Source organism: Petromyzon marinus, chromosome 45 (genome assembly GCF_048934315.1).
Source record: "Petromyzon marinus isolate PM22_M1 ecotype Great Lakes invasive population chromosome 45, UKy_Petmar_22M1.pri1.0, whole genome shotgun sequence".
NCBI lineage: Eukaryota > Metazoa > Chordata > Hyperoartia > Petromyzontiformes > Petromyzontidae > Petromyzon > Petromyzon marinus.
The window spans coordinates 3,080,099-3,102,235 of record NC_133711.1 but is presented as its reverse complement, the minus strand read 5'-3'; the positions used below and the strand labels follow the sequence as shown (position 1 = coordinate 3,102,235).

The 22,137-nt window shown below is 45.8% G+C and overlaps 1 protein-coding gene across 1 annotated transcript in view; it reads right to left on the bottom strand.

Moving 5' to 3' along the window:
• The window catches only part of LOC116952043 (phosphorylase b kinase regulatory subunit beta-like), a 139,998-nt gene continuing 117,861 nt past the window's right edge, over positions 1 to 22,137 (bottom strand). Inside the window, exons 25-31 of the mRNA XM_076074042.1 lie at positions 21,932 to 22,022; positions 20,220 to 20,422; positions 14,880 to 15,188; positions 12,623 to 12,755; positions 10,826 to 10,933; positions 4,369 to 4,506; positions 1 to 3,087 (exon numbers count right to left, since the gene is read on the bottom strand). Of these exons, the coding sequence (XP_075930157.1) occupies positions 2,950 to 3,087; positions 4,369 to 4,506; positions 10,826 to 10,933; positions 12,623 to 12,755; positions 14,880 to 15,188; positions 20,220 to 20,422; positions 21,932 to 22,022 (1,120 nt within the window). The 3' untranslated portion in view covers positions 1 to 2,949. The remainder of the gene's footprint in view (positions 3,088 to 4,368; positions 4,507 to 10,825; positions 10,934 to 12,622; positions 12,756 to 14,879; positions 15,189 to 20,219; positions 20,423 to 21,931; positions 22,023 to 22,137) is intronic.

The window sequence follows — 22,137 nt, the reverse complement described above, 5'->3', positions numbered from 1 at the left end:
TTCCAGTAGCCTGACATTTATTTTCAGTCAGCAAAGACAAAAATTAAATAACCACGCACATTTGCTGGGTCAGAACAAGGCACCTGGGGTTCTCAGGCACTCAGAGGTTGAAATAACTAAACAGTGACACTTAAAAGAACATGTGTCACTGTTACGATCATCTTAATGCTTTCCCAATACAAAACATTAAACTATGTATGCAACTTCAAGTGAACACATTTTTTAAATAAATGCTTTGAAAAATCAGTGCATATAACTTTGTTGTAACTGAAATGTAACATTGTGCCAACATTACTGCGTTGAGAGCTGCCGTGGTGTAATGGTGAGCCCTGCAAACCAGAAATGAAGAGTTTGGAGGTTCTATTCCCCATCTCCTGATGCTGCCAGTTGAAACGATGGATGCGATTTTAAATTTGTTTAATTTTAATTCTTCTTTTTAATAGTATATATACGTTGTTTGTCTCTTAACTGTGATTCTTGAACATGTTGTTAGTTTTAATGTTAGGTTAGAAACACTTAGTTCGTGCTGCTGTCCAGTTGTCTGGGTGAAAAGTGGTGGGCTAAGTTCTGCCCAATCCTGGCCAGCTGGCTCAACAAACTTAGCAAAGCAACTCAAGTGGGGCAAGGTTCTAGATTTAAAGCTTTCGTGACTGCAAGGATCCATACTCTTTGGTTCTATTCGGTAAAGTCACGTAGGTAAAAAATAAAACAAAAATCACGACGTTTCGGCCACAACACAAGTAGCCTTCATCAGGTGAAGGGACCAGACTGTCTAGAGGACAGCGCTGGGGTGAACTAGCGCTGTCCTCTAGACAGTCTGGTCTCTTCACCTGATGAAGGCCACTTGTGTTGTGGCCGAAACGTCGTGATTTTTGTTGTTTTATTTTTTACCTACGTGACTTTACCGAATAGAACCGAAGAGTATGGGGCAAGGTTTCCTAATTCCCCTGCCAAATCTCACCCAGGAGGACACATGGACAGGCCACAGTCGAGAGGTAAAGTGTGGGTACTCTCACCTCCCCCTAACATGTCTGGTCAACGCGGAAGAGTAGACCAAATACCCTTGAAGAGTTCACTCCAGTGGAAGGCCCTTATCGGAGCAGTGACATGAGAAATTACTGTACTTCTGTAGCGATGTGATGTTGAGGTCAAGAGGTTATCAAGACCAATGATGCTGAGGCTACCTCGCCGTGGCTTCCTTCCTTTTGCCAGCTCCCGTGACTGGGAGGAGGGTGTTCTAGACGACGAGGCCAGCAGAGAAGCACGAGATATGGTGACGTGACAGTGGGGTTGGTGGATTGCACGCATATAATGTTCGTTAATATAAAGGGTCAGTGGAGCAATTAGACGACTTCCCCGCTTGTATGATGGGCGCTATCCCCTCGTGTGCATAGGTTTCTCCCGACACTCTCGTTTCCTCCTGCATGCAAAAAAAAAACTCAAAATGGAAACTGGCCAAGAGTCACCTCTCCAGCCCCCCCCCCACCCCCCGAGACTGTGGGAGGATTTCCTCGGGGAGTAATTGTCAGATACGTTTCAGTGATGTTTTACTCAAGTTAGCATTGAAGCAGCAGTGTTCATCTCCCATTTGCAGCCCTAAGTCAGTGGTGACAATTCCAACTCCACATTCCTGTGACGGTGAGCGAGTAACCGTGGTTGAATCCCCCACAAAGTGGTACTAATTTTATCTGCTCTGGAGGGATGATGGGCTGAGTCAACCCCCCAGCCAGGATTTTAACTCACAACCTTTCTGATCGCTCTATATTGATGGCGATTAATAAAACAAAAAAAATACAACTCTAATGTATTTCAAAAAAATAAATAACTATTGCACAAATCTGCACTGCTTTTGAAAACTGGGATTTGTTTGCATGCACGATACAGGCCTCACAGACAACTAAAACACTCGACAGCTTCTTATCATCGCAGCTTGTGAATGCTTTGCAATTGCCAAACAATAGTCGGAAAATATCAGACTGTCGATCCCCTCACTGCGGTTTAAACGTCTCTCTTGTTACATTAAAGGATGGCGGCGCATCCTAATTTGTTGTCGAGATAAAGTTAACCAACATGTTGCTATAGGTGTCATGTCATCAATGAATCAATGCAATATTTGGAACGTGCCATATTCATGAAAGAGTTTAGATGGAAGCGGGGATGGCTAACTATCGATTTATAACTCTCCCTTCAAGAGACCTCTGGTTCACACCTGCTCCGTCACTGAGAGTTACGGTTGTTGCATGGCAGCCAAACCTATACTTATTATTATTATTTGAGCTGGAAGTTTGCCGAATATATGTGCAGAAAACAAATTGAGCGAGATGGGGTTTCATGTGCTGTGACGTTATCTTCAAGGAGCCCATTCCATGAAGGGATGACACGAGGCACTGCTGACTGTAGGCATTCTGGAAGGACAATTTTCCACGACCCTAATAACACCAGAACTGGGCTAAAAACTAAATAATTTGTACTTAACGGTTTCGCTCTTTCACCTCGATAAAAACCTGCAACTGCACAAACACACACCTACAGCCTCCAACACCGCCTACACTTATACGCAAAGCTACCAGAGCATCCTGGGACGGCCGAGAGAGTCCCCATTTCACAAAGTCTGTCATCCTGGTGTCCCCCGAAGCATTTGCAAAAAAATTGGGATTTCATCCCCGGTCTAATATTCTATTGCCTCACAATCGACTCATGATAAGAGGGAAAAATAGTGGTGCTACCTGAGCAGTGGGCATGGTTGTGCAGAGGAGTGGGCGAGGGCTACGTGCAATAGGCGGGGCTAGTGATTGACAGAGGGAGGGGCCCCACCAGGTCAACATTTGCGTTGGTTGAGCCTCCCAGAAGTTCGGTAGCTTTGCTCATAAGACATCACCTCGCCACTGTTCCAAAACCTATCGCCTCCACCCCTACAAGGTGGGGCCGATGGGACACAGCGCTGCCTCATCAGCTGATGATGCATGGGTCTTCGGACACAGGCTTGATTGCTCCGAACAGGAGCATTTTGACCACGGCTCGTGCAAGGTAGACCGCCGTTCCACACTTCCCCACCGGTGGCGTTTGGTAGAACGCTGTCAAGGCATCCTACGCACACACACATACACACAACACACAACGATCTTAAACAGACTGTTGGGGAAAGTGCTGTGAGCGAGCACCGAATATACGCCCACATCATAGGCCTAGAAAAAAACATACGTACGCTGTATATATACACTACCGTACAACCGCCGTTCGCCACTAAGTGGTGGTGACGTGACCACGGCGCTTGTGCCAGGTTAGGTGCACCATGAAGCCACGTGAAGATTAAACATAGACACCTACATGTACACATAAACACATGTTCAACAACAGCTGCCATTCGCCACTAAGCGATGGTTACGTCACCACAGCGGTGGCGTTAAAGTGCCAGGCTACGTTGCGCTGTGCGGCTCAGCGTCTCAGACACCCGTGGGTACTCGGCCGCGTCACAGCTGAAGGTGTCGCCCGAAGGAGTTTACCCAACGACGATTCTTCACCCCAAGAGACGGCTCTGATCGCAACACAGCTGGGACTCAATTTCCGAATATTGCCACGGTCCGGCCCAACGGTAGCGTGGTTCAAAGCCACGGTTAGCGAGATGTTAACTACCTCGCCTGGTATGCAAGAGGTTGTGGGTTCGATCCCGACCCTGACGCCTGTATAATTGGAGTTTGCATGCTCTCCACGTGGTCACGTGGATTTCTCTCCGAGTCCTCCAGTTTTTTTCTCTCTCCATACTTTAAAACATGCGTTTAAGAGTATTTGGTGGTTGTAAATTCCCAGATAATGAGCCACTTTGTTGAGCTATCAATTTGTGGCCAGGTCACTTCTGAAAAAGAGCTGTATAGCTCAGTGGGTCTTACCTGGTTAATAAAAAAAAATGGATCAGTATAGTTTTACTTGTTTCCAAGGTTCGCGGCTCGAATCCGGTAAGCCGTCCTGGTTATTACTGTGGATATATCAGCAGTAAAATACTACTCGCCGTCTAGTTCACAGTGAACGATAAAGATCCCATTATGTAATTCGAAAAAGTAATTTATGTTTCGGCATCACGGATCCAAATTTGCCTTTTTAAAAAAAATGTAGCTGCAAATTACTCAATTGGGATTACACATCGCAACATCACCCCCCCCTGCCCCCGCACTACTCTGTAACCACCGTGGACTGTGTGAAGCACGGCGTCTTCGCGATAGCCTCGCTCGCGCTCTGAGAACGACGCGAATACTGAACGCACGAACGACGCGGGCGGGCGGTCGACGTGGACGGGCGGTCCACGCGGACGATCGACGCGGAAGCACGTTTTAACCAAACACACGAACAGAATGAAGGAGGCCGAGCCGTCACCTCATGCGCGTGTCCCACTTTCGTGCGCTCGTGCTGGAAGTCGTTCACTGCCTTCTTCAGCAGCAAATCCAGGTCCACCTTCTCCTGAAACTCCACCTCCGGGTTTCTTTCCAGCACTATAGACACCACCATCAACAGCTGGACACAGGGACGGGAGGTAGGGCAGAGGGCATATCGTCATCACAATCATCGTCGTTATCATCGTCATCATCATCTGTGAGATTGCTTACAAATTAGTGAAACCGTGTTTGGCGGTGGTTTGCAAGCACAAACAACTCGACATGTTTGTCAATAACACCGTTGCCTTAAAATGAAAAATATATGCGGCGACATTTTGGGTAAAGGCCCTTCTTTACAGCACATGAAGAGGCCATAGCCTCTCCATGATAAAAGCATTGCATTTGTGTCGTAGTTGTTTATATTTATGGAACGTCTCACAGCTGTGTGGCAGCTTTGACATCAAAGTCCCACGCAAGGATCACAGTAAAGTCGACGCATTCACCACGAAAATCTTTCACAACGTATCATGGGAAGGTCTTCATCTTATGACGTGACACCGGATATCATGAGCAGTTTTTTTTCCCAAATGAATCATTTGGGAAAAAAACCCGTATTTAAAAAAAATTACAATTACAATTTTATGTTATCTAAATGGCAATGTATATTAACACTTTCCCTTTTCTCGACATATGCAAGTCGCAGGGTGGGTCCCGTTCACTGCTGAATCTCGGAATGCGCAAGCAGCGTACATTTTATTTAGAGAGGCATTTCCCCGCTATTTTTTAAGACATTATACTCACCGTAGAGAACTGTAGCGACACTACCACACTCGATGATGGCAGGCGCCAAACTGTGCCACACGCCCTCCGACATAGCCTTACGGGAGCCTTGGTACCGATAAAGTTAACTTATTTCAGTTTTTCAACTTGATGATGTACGTGTACGTCATTGGAACGGGAAAGGGTTATAATCCAGTACAAAACAAGTGGGATTCTTTATTTCACAGAGCAGAGGAGGCGATCATAACCGGAGGCAAAAGAGAAAGGTCTCTCTGCTCATCTCTGTCGGTGTAGAAATTCCACATTCACATGGCGTTGGCTGGACTCAACGTGAGACAAATGCTGTAGGTTTTCCAAAAAGTGGTACCAAATGTATTGACCCAAGAGGGATGATGGGCATAGCTGATTCCCAACCAGGATTTGAACCCGCAGCCACGGAATCGTATGAAGCACCCAGCCAAATGATGTTGGGACGCAGTTGGTCATGAAATGCAGGGGTGTTCTGTGGCTGTCTGGAATGCTTTTCCTTCCGATATTAGGAAGACACTGGAGCTATGCACTTTTAAATCCAGATTGAAAACTCATTTCTTTAGAACTGCTTTTTGTGTTTAGTTTCTTGTCCTTTCTGCACCTTTGATTAACACGGTTGGGTACGTACGGTGTGAAAGAAGTTCAACATACATACATACTTGAGTGCGCAGAAGGAAAGTACTGTAGCTGGGTGTACGGGAGCAGCAGTCGTGTCGTGGTTAGTGCACTGCACTATGAACTCGGGAGGGTTGAGTTCAATTCCAACTCATGGCCATCTAGCAGTGGAGAATATCTGTACCGGTTCTGGGACTCCACGAGGTCGACTCAACCTTAAAATGAGTATCTGGTGTGGTGTGTACAACATCAGCACTGGGATGACAAAGGTAGCCAGGTGTGGTGCTATACACCCACCTCCTCGTGTGCCGTGCCGGCCTTCATAGGTGCTCACTAACAGCACTTGCCACAATAGTCTGTTAAAGACTATACGGGCAATTTTTAATTTTAATTTAAAGCTTTCGTGACTGCAGGGATTCATATTCTTGGTTCTTTCAGTAAAGTCACGTAAAAGGGAAATATTTCCCTTCTACGTGACTTTACCGAAAGAACCAAGAATATAGGGCAATCTTTAGCTTTTTTAGTTCCATTTCCATTTATAGTTCTATTTATTTGGTATAGCCCTGTGAGCCATTCGGCTCTTGAATTGGGTGCAACCGCAACAAACAAAAAACAAAAACATGAACAAGTAAACATCTTAAAGTGACTATGTGACTGTGCAAACAGAAAATCCAGGAAAAAAACATCAAAATATTCCTGAAATAGCACCGTACACCAACGCTGTGTGCAAAAATCCCAGTGGGATGCAAGTCAAATAACAACAACAACCACAAGACAACTAAGATTAAGGCCATCAGTCTAACTCCGTACTACAATAAATAAAAACATGGCCAATCCAAAAAACTTTTCGAATCACCAAAATTAAAGCCATAAATGCAATGTAACAGTGATCATAGCGACTGTGACCGAATTTTTAACAATAAACTACATAAATAACATGTAACACCAAACCCTAGAGCCATAGCTGGCTGCATGAGTCCCTCCACAACAACAGGAGCATCAGTCGGAGTATCACATTTTTCAATGCACCTTTAAGATCAGCACACTAAATCAAAATACAGTTAATACTTTGCAGCGGTCATCCGGAGCGAAACATTTTATTTTATTTTAGGCCACTGAATAGCAGTGGCAGCTAGGGGTGTACAACTCCTCGAGAGCAGTTTTGAGTGAAGATCTCATAGGTAGTGATTCAAGTTGCAGTTTATTGGCAATAGCATTCCAGACCCTGGAGGCATCAATAGCAAAGGCCCTTCCTCCGGTTTTTGTATGGCAATAGGGAATGTGAAGCTGGTAAATGAGCGAAGACCTGAGGTCAAATTTGTTCTTTGAAACAGAGAGGAGATCCAGCAGGTAGTCTGTGGATTTTTTTGTAAGTACATCGTGAATAAATAAGATCTGGTGCACAAGCTGTCGAACATTAAGAGATGTTAAGTTTGACCCAATGTAGAGATCACAGTGGTGAGTCCTATATGGGCAAATCTTAAGGCCGAGTGATAGATGGAATCAAGCTTCTTCAGTACATTACTTGGGGCTGATTTATACACGATATCACAGTAATCAAGTAGAGCCAGTATGGTAGCTTTATCAATTCCAAACGGAACATAGGGGCGAAGCAGTGCTTGTGTCGATACAGAAAACCAATTTTTATTTTTGTCTTTTTACCAATATAATCAATGTGATCTTCAAAATTCAGTTTTGAATCCAGGATGACCCCAAGATACTTATAGATCTTGATTTGCTCTATTTGATAATTATTTAAGGAATGTAATTGGGGAAAAATAACTTCTTGCTTTAGTCCCGGTGAGAAGCATAGCACCTTGGTTTTGGAGGTATTAAGGACTAGTTTAAGAGCAACTAACTGTTGTAGTTTGTTGAAATCACCCTGGAGCTTAGCAATCACGTCATCTGGAGAGCGGCCAGCAGTAATCAGTATCGTGTCATCTGCAAAAAGATTTACCCTGCTATGATCCAGGTCAGTGCCCAAGTCATTGACAGAAAGAGAGAACAAGAGGGGGCCGAGGATAAAACCCTGTGGAACCCCTTTTGTTATCTTAACACTGTTTGACCTCCAACCATCTGTGAATACAGTTTGGGTGCGAGAAAAGAGGTAATTTTTTAACCATTTTACTGTGTTTTCAGAAAAACCGAGGCAACTTAGTTTACTAAGCAGGGTGTTGTGGTCTACTGTATCAAAAGCTTTGGACAGGTCAAGAAAAAGACAGGCACAGTACTGCTTATTATCAAGGCTACTGTAAATTTGATTCAGAGAGTCTAATGCAGCAGATGTGGTGCTATATTTTTTTCGGAACCCAGATTGTTTTAGATGTAGTAGATTGTTGGTGGACAGGAAACTGCTAATTTGGTAGTTCAATAATTTTTTAAAAATTTTCATCAATGGGGACAAAATTGAGATAGGTCGGTAGTTATTGGGATCATCTTTAGGGCCCCCTTTGTGAAGTGGATGGACATAGGAATGTTTCCATTCTAAAGGAACTGATGCTTCTTTGATGGACAGGTTGAAAATATGGGCTGAAGGTTTGTATATTAGGTGACCAACAGTTAGTAGAGCAAAGACAGGAAAACTATCTGCTTCGGTAGAGGAGGACCCTTTGAGGTAGGACAGTTGTTTCAGAACATTACTTTCGTGGATTGGCTGGAAACTAAATTCGTTTAATGTTTGGACAGGGGTTTAGGAATTTGCATGAGCAGGGGTGACTCCCAATACATTATCAAAAAGATTACCAGCATCAGAAAAATGAAGGTTAAAATTGTCAACTATTTTTTGGTGATCTGAAAAATATTCCCCATTTCGGTTGAGCTCAACGGGCAGATTGTCTATTTTGGATGCTTTTCGATACATTTGATTGTATTCCAAAAAATCCTGGCATTTCCATGTGATTCCAGGAGAGTGGAGGAAAAGTAGACATTTTTTGCATGCTGTATTTTTTTGACGCATCTATTCCTTAAAATCCTGTATTCTAGCCAGTCATTTACCAAATTACTTTTCTGAGCACATGCCCAAGCCTTGTCCCTAGTTTTCATGAGCTTTGTAATCAAAGGATCATACCATGGTGGGCGGTTGCCTTTAATTTTAAATCTAACCAACGGAGCATGTTTGTTAAGAATTTGTAGAAACGTGTACCTGAAAGTCTCCCAAGCTGTAGTCAGGTTGGGGATATCACAGACCTTATTCTTAGCTCTTTCGGTAAAGTCACGTTGAAGGGAAACAATAAAATAATAAAATATATAAAACAATACAAATTATTACGACGCTTCGACCATAACACGAACGGTCAAAACGTCGTTAGAATTTTTATTGTTTTATATATATTATTTTATTGTTTCCCTTCAACGTGACTTTACCAAAAGAGCTAAGAATATGAATTACTGCAGTCACGAAAGCTTTAAATCAAAATCACAGACCTTGTCAATATCCGAGTGAAGCACATCATTAGTAAATGCCTGAGTGCTGAAGTGCCTCAAAGAGTGCTTCTCAACAATTTTAGGGGGGGCTTTGGGTCTGGCTGATGATCTCACCCCAAAAATGAAGGAGTGATCACTAAGGTTATTACCCAGAACACCAGTCAGTGCGAAATTGTGAGGGGCATTTGTCAATAGGACGTCAAGCAGAGTTGACTGTCCCAGATTTTTTAGGTTAGGTCTTGTGTGGACATTTATGAATTGAAACAGGTTAAATTTATCTGTAAAATTTGTGGCCACGGCCAGCGGGTTTAGCCAATTCCAATTTAGATCACCCACTAAAACTATTTCACCTTTAGGAAGGCCCCCAAAAAGATCTCTCAGTGCAGATGCAGCTTCAACATCCTTCCCACTAGGCGGTCTATAGCAGCACACTACCAATATCTGTTGATTATTTGGGAGAGTTATTCTGAGAGCAAAACCTTCATAGCGACATTCTTTTAAACAAGGAGTGAGCTGGTGAACATGCAATAGTATTACGAACATAGATGGCAATTCCACCTTCTTTAGATCCTCGGTCAAGCCGAAAAAGGTTGTCGTCAATCGTAATCTGCAAGTCATTGACGGCAGGAGTGAGAAATGTTTCTGTTCGGCAAAAAATGTCCGGGTCAAGATTTGCCACTTCTAGTTTTAGTTGACTTAATTTAATCACAAGCCCTCTGATGTTGACATGTAGAACACCAACACCTTTTCTGCCAGAAAAATCTACAGAATTATACGAGTTCTTTACATTTGGGCCAGGATGAAGCTCAAAACCACCCAGAAAAAAGAAAAGTAGAATTAATATAGGAATAGGTTTTACCCTTTTAACTGGCACAAAAACTGACACCTTTATTCAAGGCATCATGTTTGCAATGACCACAACACAAGCAGTCAAAATGCAAACAAAAAAGACAACTCTGATAATAATATGCACCGTCCTTGAATTTGATTGATAGTTTGCACAAGTATTTTCTGTGAAAGGATGAAGAGCGGCGAACTTTGGACGAATAGCAGTAGCTCGCAGATGGTGTTATTTTTAAGAGCAGAATGAAGTTTGGAAGGAGTGCTGGTGAAGTAAAGGGACAAAGATAGGGTTTAAAAGGATACAATGATGGAGTGTAGAAGTGTCTATGAGCTGTTTCATTAGCAGGTGTAGTGGCAAATCGAGCAACAAGTATGGATGCAAAGTAACGAGGGTAGCTGTTTGTAGAGTTGAGTGTGGCACTAGATATGGCTGGGAGGGATAGCAGTAGGATACACAGCAGGAGAATTGCCATTTCTAAAATATCCGGGGTAAACACAGATTAACTCACAAGCGGAAAATAAAAAATATATATACTTGTAGGCCGAGCGCTAGAAAAACGTCTTGCCGCACTCGGCTCACTTACACGGCTCACTCATACACACTCACACGCAGCTCACACACACACACACACAGAGCTCATTCTCATTCACATTTTCACACATTCTCACGCACAGTTTACACTCACGCAAAACAACCGAGGGGAGGGGTGCGGCATGTGGCGTTCGGGCAAGAATATTAATGGGAGGGGGGGGGGGTGAGCACTGACCTCCACCACCAGCTGCCGATAGGCTGGGTGGTCAATTCCCTGCAGGATTTCCTCCACGAGCAGGGAGAAGTTCATCTCGTACATGGTCATATCCGAGAGGGTGGGTTGCTGTGGAGCGAGAGCGGCGTCGTCATGGTGACCATTTTCGTTGCTGTTGACAACGTGCATTGTCCAATCAACTTGTTCCCTTCATAACTTTAATACCCATCCCACCACCACCATACTTACACAAACCACCGTCAGGAACTATTACTACAACTTTACCACCGCCACCACTACTACTATCGCCGCCAACATCACAGCACTTTGGAGGCAGGAAAGATTTCTGACGAGACGCTGTGTTTCGAAACCGGTCCAGAGTTATGGTTGTCTTGAATCAATGTTGCTGACACGATGCACTCCCAGGGAGGCCTTGTGGTTGACGAGACACGTGGATATCTACCGTCTGCTTCACCCTCTGGGCTGCGAGGCAGCAAGGATATGGCAGGAGAGAAAGTGAATTCTTGAATCCATCTGTGCAGGCCATCGAATGCTATCTTCTCACAACGTGCACAGTGAGTTTTCTCCGTGGACATAATCACGTCACAAGCAGGACCGTCGCGACAGAGAGCCGGGAGACTCAGCAAGGTTTCCGTGGGTAAACCCTCCAAACGATTTCCTCCTACTAAAATTGGAATTGAAGCAGTGGTGTAAAGTCCATTTTTAAAACAATTATATTTATAAAACAACCACTGTTAACTTCCCCACAAAGTGGTACTTGGTTTATCCACCCCAGAGGGATGATGGGATGAGTCAACCCCCAACCAGGATTTGAACTCGCAAACTTTCGATTGGGAGCTACTCGCTCGAACCTGAACCACCTGGGTCAAGAGAGGGCATCGATATTGCTGTTATAAGATGGCAGGGTGGCAGAGTGGTAACACTTGTGCCTCACAGCAACAAGCACCTGGGTTTGATTCCTGATTCCGGGAACTTTTCAGTCTGGAGTTTGTATGTTCTCCCTCTGTTCTGCATTCATTTTCTAAGGTTTCTCTGGTTTCCTCCCATCTCCATATATATAAAAGGCAAAGTTGTGAATATGTGTGTCTGTTCAAAATGTTTAGCGTACTTCCCGACATGCAACAAACTTGAAATTTGCCATGTGGGTACTTTCCAGACTGTACACCATACAAAAATTATAAAAATACACTTTTGTGTGTTTTTTTGGGGGGGGGGGGAGCTCAATAATGCATTTTTGTTGCACGGCAAGTGAGCTGTGATGTCAAATCTGTCACGTGACCCGTGCATATGGAAGCCTAACGCATTGTAGTGTAGTGGTTAGCGCGCCGTGCTACGAACCCGGCGACCCGAGTTCGATTCCCGCTCACGGCCACCACCGGTGACGATTATTTTAACTGGTCCTGGGCCTCCCTTAGGTCGACTCAGCCTCAAACGAGTAACTGGTGTGGTGTGTGAGCATCACCACTGGGGAGACAAAGGCGGCCGGGCGTGGTGAATCCAAGTCCCGGGCGAAGCCGGCTAGGAAAGCTAGTAGATTAATAAAAAAAGACAGACCTTACAATGCAACTGGTATTGCCCGAAAAATATCGTAATGGTTAAAAAATTACCTGAAATATACTTAATTGGGATTACACATAGCAACATCATCCCCTGCTGTGAAAAAAAAACTGGGCAGGACCCTCCTGCAGAAGAATCTTGAGGCTCAGCGAGGCATCATTATCAGAGGCGTAACAATGACGACCGTGATGGCAATTGACGGTGCTGTCTGTGGGTCACGTGCCCCCCCCCCCGCCCCACCTGCGGGAGGAGCGTTCCGGCCACCACAATCCCATGCGGCGTCCGCTCCAGGATCTGCCACACGCGGTCGTAGAACCCCGGCGGTGTCCGGTTGAGGGAGCCGTCGAGGTAGCGGCGGTGCAGCCACCCAGAGCTGCGTCCGCGGCCGTCACGAGCGTGGGTAACAACGTCACGACGACAAAATAAATACACTCCTATGTCTCCTTCCTCAGATTCATCTCAATTATGCCACCGGGGTCACGTCATTCGGATTTGTCACAGAGCGATGCTCCCCGTGTTAGAGAATGGCCCGTGGAAGAGGATATCACAGAACTACTTTAGAGATCACACCGTGCGCCCTCTAAACCACACGCCCTGCCACAGAGGCATACATTTAATTCTAACAGCTGGAGTTTAGGCAATTTCCAAATCAAATGTAATACGATGAGTTTTTTTAGGCAGATACCGGTGACCAGGCTGAGACCATCAACTTGCTACACTTGAGAACCCAGATTAATCACGGGCGGCTGCCGGGATTCTAAACCAGGATTCCGTGAGGCGGCCAGCTTAGTAACCTCTGAGCTGCCTGGCCAGCCACCTGAACTTAGTATTAATCTCATATTGAGGTGACAGGCTGGCTGCTTTGAGGTCAGAGCACTGAGCTGTGGAGCTGCGACTGCTTAGACTGTGGGTTCGAATCCAGGTCTAAGCCACTCATGATTAAACCGGACTGTCAAATTGTTGTGAAGTTGATAGTCCTGAACTCTGCCGAAAAATAGTGAAATGTGGTTTGTCAATTTGGATAAATTACAACTCTAAGAGAACTCTGATAATTATAAGAACCTCACGACAGGGCATGTAGAAGGTGTGCCCCCAGTTTACTTTATAAAGAGGCTGACTGAAGTGGCTTTATTAAAAGTCTTGTGATGTCACACTATCTTTCGAGGCATTGCTAAGATTGGCCAAAAATGCAGACGTTAAGTTTTCAATAAAATCTTAACCCCCCAAAAAATGTAATATTTTTTTTTTATAATTAAAATTGTTTTTGTTTATAAACCCATCAAAATCAAAATAGAGTTTATTGCTCCATTGTTATTTTGGTTACCTCACGGAGTGTAAGGTGGCAGAAGCCTTCATGTGGCTCACTCTAAGTCAAGTGAGAAGTCATGATTGATGTCAGTTTAACACGTAGGCTTTAGCGACCAACATTATGACCGAAACAGGAGTATTTATCCACAATTCTGGTTGTCACCTGATGAGGCTGGTTGTAATTATCGGCGAAACGTCTTACTCGAATTGTAAATGTTGTGGGTTTAGTCTCCAACACACCGGTGCCCTGAAATACTAACTAATTGGCACGTTTTGTTTAGGTGACAAACCTTACTAATTGGCTGTGTCGGTTGGTGGCAGGTTTAATGACACATTCATATTTACGCGATCTAATGCAAAAAAACACTCGATTATGGATGAATGATGCCATCATCAACCCCGCGCCCGAACATCGATCAACGATCTCACGGTCTCCACCTCGGTGACCTTTCTGGCCAGGGTCAAACAACACGCCAGATATTATCGCTGTCGATGGTGGGAATTTTCACAATTATGTCTCTTTGACCCCCAAAGAGTTGATAAAAGTTTTTTTTTTTTTAAAGTAGATTTTTAGATTTAGATTTTTTATTTGATCGAATAAATTACTTCCTGGGACATTTATGGTATGGTGGAAATTGTATTCGTTTAATCTCATCATGTCAGAAACACAACTCGAATGCAATTTGAGGGGGAAAAAAAGTCGGAACAGTATATTATATGAACACATGGATTAAAAAACATACGCAGGTTAATGACATCATCCAAACTCAAAAGAAGTCAGTTGGGCTTGGGCAGGACGTGTCGCTAGAAGGGACGATTTTCCAGAATAATGTGGCAGCCAAGGAATTGAATTTATCTGAGAGGGTGTCTAACGAAGAGATGGAGCAATGAAATCAGTTTGTGTGCAGGTGCTTGGTGCATTATTACATCGCAGGATCATGAGAGGTGGCGGCGGTTTGGGGAAGCCCTCATCCAGCAGTGGACTGACCATGGCTGAGGATGGTATCATATTTGGTGGCATCGTGTTACTCCACCGCACTACAAACCCAGAGACCTGAGTTAGATTGTCGGCCAGAGCTCACATCAGTGGCGATCGATAGCTCAGCGGGCCGTGGGCCTCCCCTAGTGGGGGTGTGGGGTGAGTGTGGGGTGAGTGTGGTGTAGCAGGGATGGCGTGGGGGGCCCCCACCTGCCGTGATGCTTGAGCTGCAGCAGCTGCAGCAGCAGCGACTTCACGTCGCTCGGGGAGAGGTCGCTGAGCACGTAGGGTTCGCGGTTGCCGTGACCCCCGTGACCCCCGTGACCCTCGTGGCCTTCAGGCACCGCGAGCGCCCCGTGCCCCCTGTGATCCACGGTGGGCACCGTGAGCCCCCTGCCATGCTGCTCCTTGTGGTGCCCCCTGTGGAGTGCCTCGGCTCCTACGTTCACCCCGATGTCCAGGCTCATGTCGCCCTTGGCCTGCAGCACCAGCAGGTAGTTCATGGCGTGGATCATCCATCTTCCGGTGGGAGTGGGGTTGGGGGAGGAGTGGAGTGGTGGCGAGATGTTAACTACCTCGCCTGATAAACAGGAGGTTGTGGGTTCGATCCAGACCCTAATGCCTGCTGTATATTTGGAGTTTGTGTCTCTCTCCCCATGGTCGTTTGAGTTTTTCTCCAGGTCCTCTGGTTTTTCATTCCAATACTAGAAACATGCATTTAGGGCATTTGGCTGCTATAAATTTCCACATAAGCCACTTCGTTGCGCTATCATTTTTGGCCATGTTGCTGTTGAAAAAGAGCTACAGTATATAGCTCAGTGGGCCTTACCCGGTCGAATAAAAAATAGTTTAGTTTAGTGGTGGCGACGCTGCGGTCAGCAAACCGAGTTTGATTCGCCGTCACGGAAAATGTGAGTGACGAGGCGATGTCTGAACCGGTCCTGGGCAATCCCATTCGTCAACCTTCAGTCCTTTATATCCTATGTGTCATTCACTGATGGAATTGGCCAAACATCCCCAGTGCAGGATACTGATGGAATTAGAGTTATGAGACTCGGTGACTGTTTCCTGGATAAACTACTAATTTATCACGTAGTAGGTTGTTGCAGCAAATATTAATATTCATAATTGACATTTTTGGGTTTTGATCTGGCCAAAATTGCCACTAATAATTTGCCAAGATAATTACATGGCCTAGAATTTATTAGTACATTCTAAATTATAAATATGAATCATTAGTATTAATATTATTATTCGGAAACAAAATAAAATATATTACTGTTAATGTCAAGTGGAGCTTTGATCAGTTACATACTTTATGTATTTGCATCTGTATGCCTGTCAAATCAGTTATGTATAATCTATATATAAAAGTGAAATTTGTGAATGTGTGTCTGTTCGAGATGTTTATAATACTTCCCAACATGCAACAAACTTAAAATTTGGCATGTGGGTATCTTCCAGATTGTAAACTATGCAAAAAGTAAAAAAACAGACTCTTGTACTTTGGGGGGGGGGGCACAATAATGGATATATTATATTGCACGGCAAGTGAGCGGTGATGTCACATCTGTGATGGACTAAACTATTAATTTCCGTGCCAAGAACGGGTACACCTGCTAGTTTTCATATACAAATTACAATGTTCAATATATGCAAACGCGCTGTGAGTACAAATACACAAACGTTGCATTTTTCAGCACGTGTAATTATTTAAAAAAGGGGCAAAACCTCAAATCAAACAGCTGTCACTTTGTAGATGCACATCTCGAGGCCGCGAGTGCCTGGCTGTCCTCTAACAGTTCGAATCCCCATTCGTTGCTAAATGTTTTGCTACTGGAGCCACGCAAACTCCGAGCGCACCACCGTAGTGCCACCTACTGCCGTCTCGGGGTTACAACTGGCCCCGTCTATTGCACAGTACGATGTTACTTTCAGTGACATGGCGAGGTGTCGGAGCAACCTCAACACTGACCTACAGCCTCAATGCTGACACACAGCCACACAACCTCAACACTGACACACAACCTCAACACTGACACACAGCCACAACACTGACCCACAGCCTCAACACTGACACACAGTCTCAACACTGACACACAGTCTCAACACTGACACACAGTCTCAACACTGACACAGAGCCTCAACACTGACAGCCTCAACACTGACACACAGTCTCAACACTGACACACAGCCTCAACACTGACACACAGTCTCAACACTGACACAGTCTCAACACTGACCCACAGCCTCAACACTGACACACAGTCTCAACACTGACACACAGTCTCAACACTGACCCACAGCCTCAACACTGACACACAACCTCAACACTGACACACAGTCTCAACACTGACACACAGTCTCAACACTGACCCACAGCCTCAACACTGACACACAGTCTCAACACTGACACACAGTCTCAACACTGACACACAGCCACAACACTGACACACAGCCTCAACACTGACACACAGTCTCAACACTGACACACAGTCTCAACACTGACACACAGCCTCAACACTGACACACAGTCTCAACACTGACACACAGTCTCAACACTGACACACAGTCTCAACACTGACACACAGCCTCAACACTGACACACAGTCTCAACACTGACACACAGTCTCAACACTGACACACAGTCTCAACACTGACACACAGCCTCAACACTGACACAGTCTCAACACTGACACACAGTCTCAACACTGACACACAGTCTCAACACTGACACACAACCTCAACACTAACACAGTCTCAACAATGACACACAGCCTCAACACTGACATACAGTCTCAACACTGACACAGCCTCAACACTGACACACAGTCTCAACAATGACATACAGTCTCAACACTGACACACAACCTCAACACTGACACACAGCCTCAACACTGACACAGTCTCAACACTGACACACAGCCTGAACACTGACACACAGTCTCAACACTGACACACAGTCTCAACAATGACACAGCCTCAACACTGACACAGCCTCAACACTGACACACAGTCTCAACAATGACATACAGTCTCAACACTGACACACAACCTCAACACTGACACACAGCCTCAACACTGACACAACCTCAACACTGACACACAACCTCAACACTGACACACAGTCTCAACACTGACACACAGCCTCAACACTGACACACAGTCTCAACACTGACACAGCCTCAACACTGACACACAATCTCAACACTGACACACAGTCTCAACACTGACACACAGTCTCAACACTGACACACAGTCTCAACACTGACACACAGTCTCAACACTGACACACAACCTCAACACTGACACACAGCTTCAACACTGACACACAGCCTGAACACTGACACACAGTCTCAACACTGACACACAGCCTCAACACTGACACACAGTCTCAACACTGACACAGTCTCAACACTGACCAACAGCCTCAAGACTGACACACAGCCTCAACACTGACACACAGTCTCAACACTGACACACAGTCTCAACACTGACACAGAGCCTCAACACTGACACACAGCCTCAACACTGACACACAGTCTCAACACTGATACACAGTCTCAACACTGACACACAGTCTCAACACTGATACACAGTCTCAACACTGACACACAACCTCAACACTGACACAGCCTCAACACTGACACACAGTCTCAACACTGACACACAGTCTCAACACTGACACACAGTCTCAACGCTGACCCACAGCCTCAACACTGACACACAGTCTCAACACTAACACAGCCTCAACACTGACACACAGTCTCAACACTGACACACAGCCTCAACAATGACACACAACCTCAACACTGACACACAGTCTCAACACTGACACACAGTCTCAACACTGACACACAGTCTCAACACTGACACACAATCTCAACACTGACACACAGCCTCAACACTAACACAGTCTCAACACTGACACACAGCCTCAACACTGACACACAGTCTCAACACTGACACACAGTCTCAACACTGACACACAACCTCAACACTGACACACAGCCTCAACACTGACACAGTCTCAACACTAACACACAACCTCAACACTGACACACAGTCTCAACACTGACACACAGCCTCAACACTGACACACAGCCTCAACACTGACACAGTCTCAACACTAACACACAACCTCAACACTGACACACAGCCTCAACACTGACTCACAGCCTCAACACTGACACACAGTCTCAACACTGACACACAGCCTCAACACTGACACAACCTCAACACTGACACAGCCTCAACACTGACACACAGCCTCAACACTGACACACAGTCTCAACACTGACACAACCTCAACACTGACACACAGCCTCAACACTGACACACAGCCTCAACACTGACACAACCTCAACACTGACACACAGTCTCAACACTGACACAACCTCAACACTGACACACAGCCTCAACACTGACACAACCTCAACACTGACACACAGCCTCAACACTGACACACAGCCTGAACACTGACACACAGTCTCAACACTGACACACAGCCTCAACACTGACTCACAGCCTCAACACTGACACAGCCTCAACACTGACACACAGCCTGAACACTGACACACAGTCTCAACACTGACACACAGCCTCAACACTGACACACAGTCTCAACACTGACACAGTCTCAACACTGACACACAGTCTCAACACTGACACACAGTCTCAACACTGACACAACCTCAACACTGACACAGTCTCAACACTGACACAACCTCAACACTGACACAGCCTCAACACTGACACACAGCCTCAACACTGACACAACCTCAACACTGACACAACCTCAACACTGACACACAGCCTCAACACTGACACAACCTCAACACTGACACAACCTCAACACTGACACACAGCCTCAACACTGACACACAGCCTCAACACTGACACACAACCTCAACACTGACACACAGCCTCAACACTGACACATAGCCTGAACACTGACACACAGTCTCAACACTGACACACAGTCTCAACACTGACACACAGCCTAAACACTGACCCACAACCTCAACACTGACACACAACCTCAACACTGACACAGTCTCAACACTGACACACAGCCTCAACACTAATACACAGCCTGAACACTGACACACAGTCTCAACACTGACACACAGTCTCAACACTGACACACAGCCTAAACACTGACACACAGTCTCAACACTGACACACAGTCTCAACACTGACACACAGCCTAAACACTGACACACAGCCTCAACACTGACATACTGTCTCATTCTGACACACAGTCTCAACACTGACACACAGTCTCAACACTGACACACAGTCTCAACACTGACACACAGTCTCAACACTGACACACAGCCTAAACACTGACCCACAACCTCAACACTGACACACAACCTCAACACTGACACACAACCTCAACACTGACATACTGTCTCATTCTGACACACAGCCTCAACACTGACACACAACCTCAACACTGACACACAACCTCAACGCTGACTGTTGTTTTTTGACAATTCGGGGGGGGGGGGGGGGGGGGTGGTCAGGGTTGAGGAGGGGCCCTACCCGATGCGCAGGCGCAGCATCCCCCCGAAGAGTTCCGGGGAGTTGGCCATCGCCCAACCCACGTGGATGACGAGCTCCTGCTGCAGGGCCGAGGCACGGGGGTCACGTGCCGCGCACGTGCCGTACAACAGTTGCTTGGCGGCCGCCGGCGACACCGGGTTCGAGATGGCCACCTCCTCGTGGCCGAACACGCCGAGTGTGAGCTGCGGCATGCACGCGCCGGGATGGAGAGGGCATGTGCGTGGGTGCGTGAGTGCGTGAGTGCGTGGGTGCGTGAGTGCGTGTGCGTACGTGCGAGAGGTGTGGACGTTAGTTTGGAGCGGCAGCGAGCAGTGTCGCGCGGCGGTCGGCTGCACTTCACTTCGAACCCGGCGATCCGAGTTCGAGTCCTGCTCACAACCAACTACGGTGGGGAATATCTGAACCGGTCCTGGGCCTCCCCCTAGGTCGTATATACCTGCGGGAGGAAATTGGAGCACACGGAGAAAACACACATGTGCGAGGAGGAAACACTCTATCCCCATACAGAGGGGACAGCTGACACGAGCCACACTTTGTTGTGCCGCCATCTCCTGGAGAGCCAGGGTACGGACTTGCTGCATAGGAGAGACATTGATTTTATTTATTTTAAAATGTTGGGCTCTATTTTTTTAAAAATGTGAAGTTTTCAGATCACCAACCCCCCTCCCCCCTCTTTAGGAAGTGCCGGTTATAGTGCTGGTGGAATTGATGGTGGCGGTGGTGGTGATGGTGGCTGCATTCTCGTGTTGCCACAACTGCCCACGCATGCAGATGCGAGCCTGGGAGTCAAACGGTCAATTTTGATAAATGACAAAACCCGAACCTAAAGCCAGACATTTAACCGCTCACTGCATTTTCTTTTGCCATTTTAGCAAAAAGGTGAACGGGATCTGGGCCCTCTGAGGCGGTTTTAATGAGGCGGTTGCACCGTCTGTGACTGGTTCAGTCGCTTTTGGGTTACAACCCACAACTGATTCCCTTGCAGTGAGCATTTTGGGTGGGTAGATGTTAACTCCCTCAACTGGTATGCAGGAAGTCGGTTCAATCCCGACACCTATATATAATTGGGAGTTTGCATGTTCTCCCCATGGTCGTTTGAATTTTTCTCCGTTCCCTCCGGTTTTTCCCTTCACATTTAGCAACATGCGTTTAGAGAATTTGGCTGCTATAAAATTTCCACGTGATGAGCCACGTCGTTGAGCTATCATTTGTAGCAAGGCCCTCTCAGGAAAAGAGCAAAACGCTGTGGGCTTTTTACCTGGTAAATAATATATGTTTTAAATATTGTCACTACCACCATTCATGCATATGTGAATTTAGCAATTAGGTAAGGCATGAATAAAAAAAAACAGTGAATGAAGGAATTTGTTGATGAATCACTTAATGAGCGAATGAAGGAATGAACGAGTGAGTCAATATGTGAAGAACTTAGTTCATAAATAATTGAAGATGTGAATGAAGGAATTATTTCGTGATAGAATACGTCAAATTAGTAATCAGTTGATGAATTCGTGAAGGAATCAATGAACACGTTAATAATTTAATACGTGACTGAAGGAAATCAGGAAATGAAAATGCGAATGAAAGAATCGGTTCATGAATGAAAATGTCAATGAAGGAATCACTTAAATAAACGAATGAATACGTGAATGAAAGAATCAGTAATGAATGAATGGTCTGCGTGGTGGCACCTGTTTCCCTCCGACGACGATGTTTGTGATGGACGGGGCGAGGCTGTCAACGACTTTTCCTAACAAGCATGCTGCGTAGCGCACTATAGACCTGCAAAGACAAAGATCCCCGTATAGCCTTCAACGACTGTTGGGGCAAGTGCTGTTCGTGAGCAGCTACGAAATCCGGCACGGCGCACGAAGGGGTGGGTGGCCGACACGAAGCC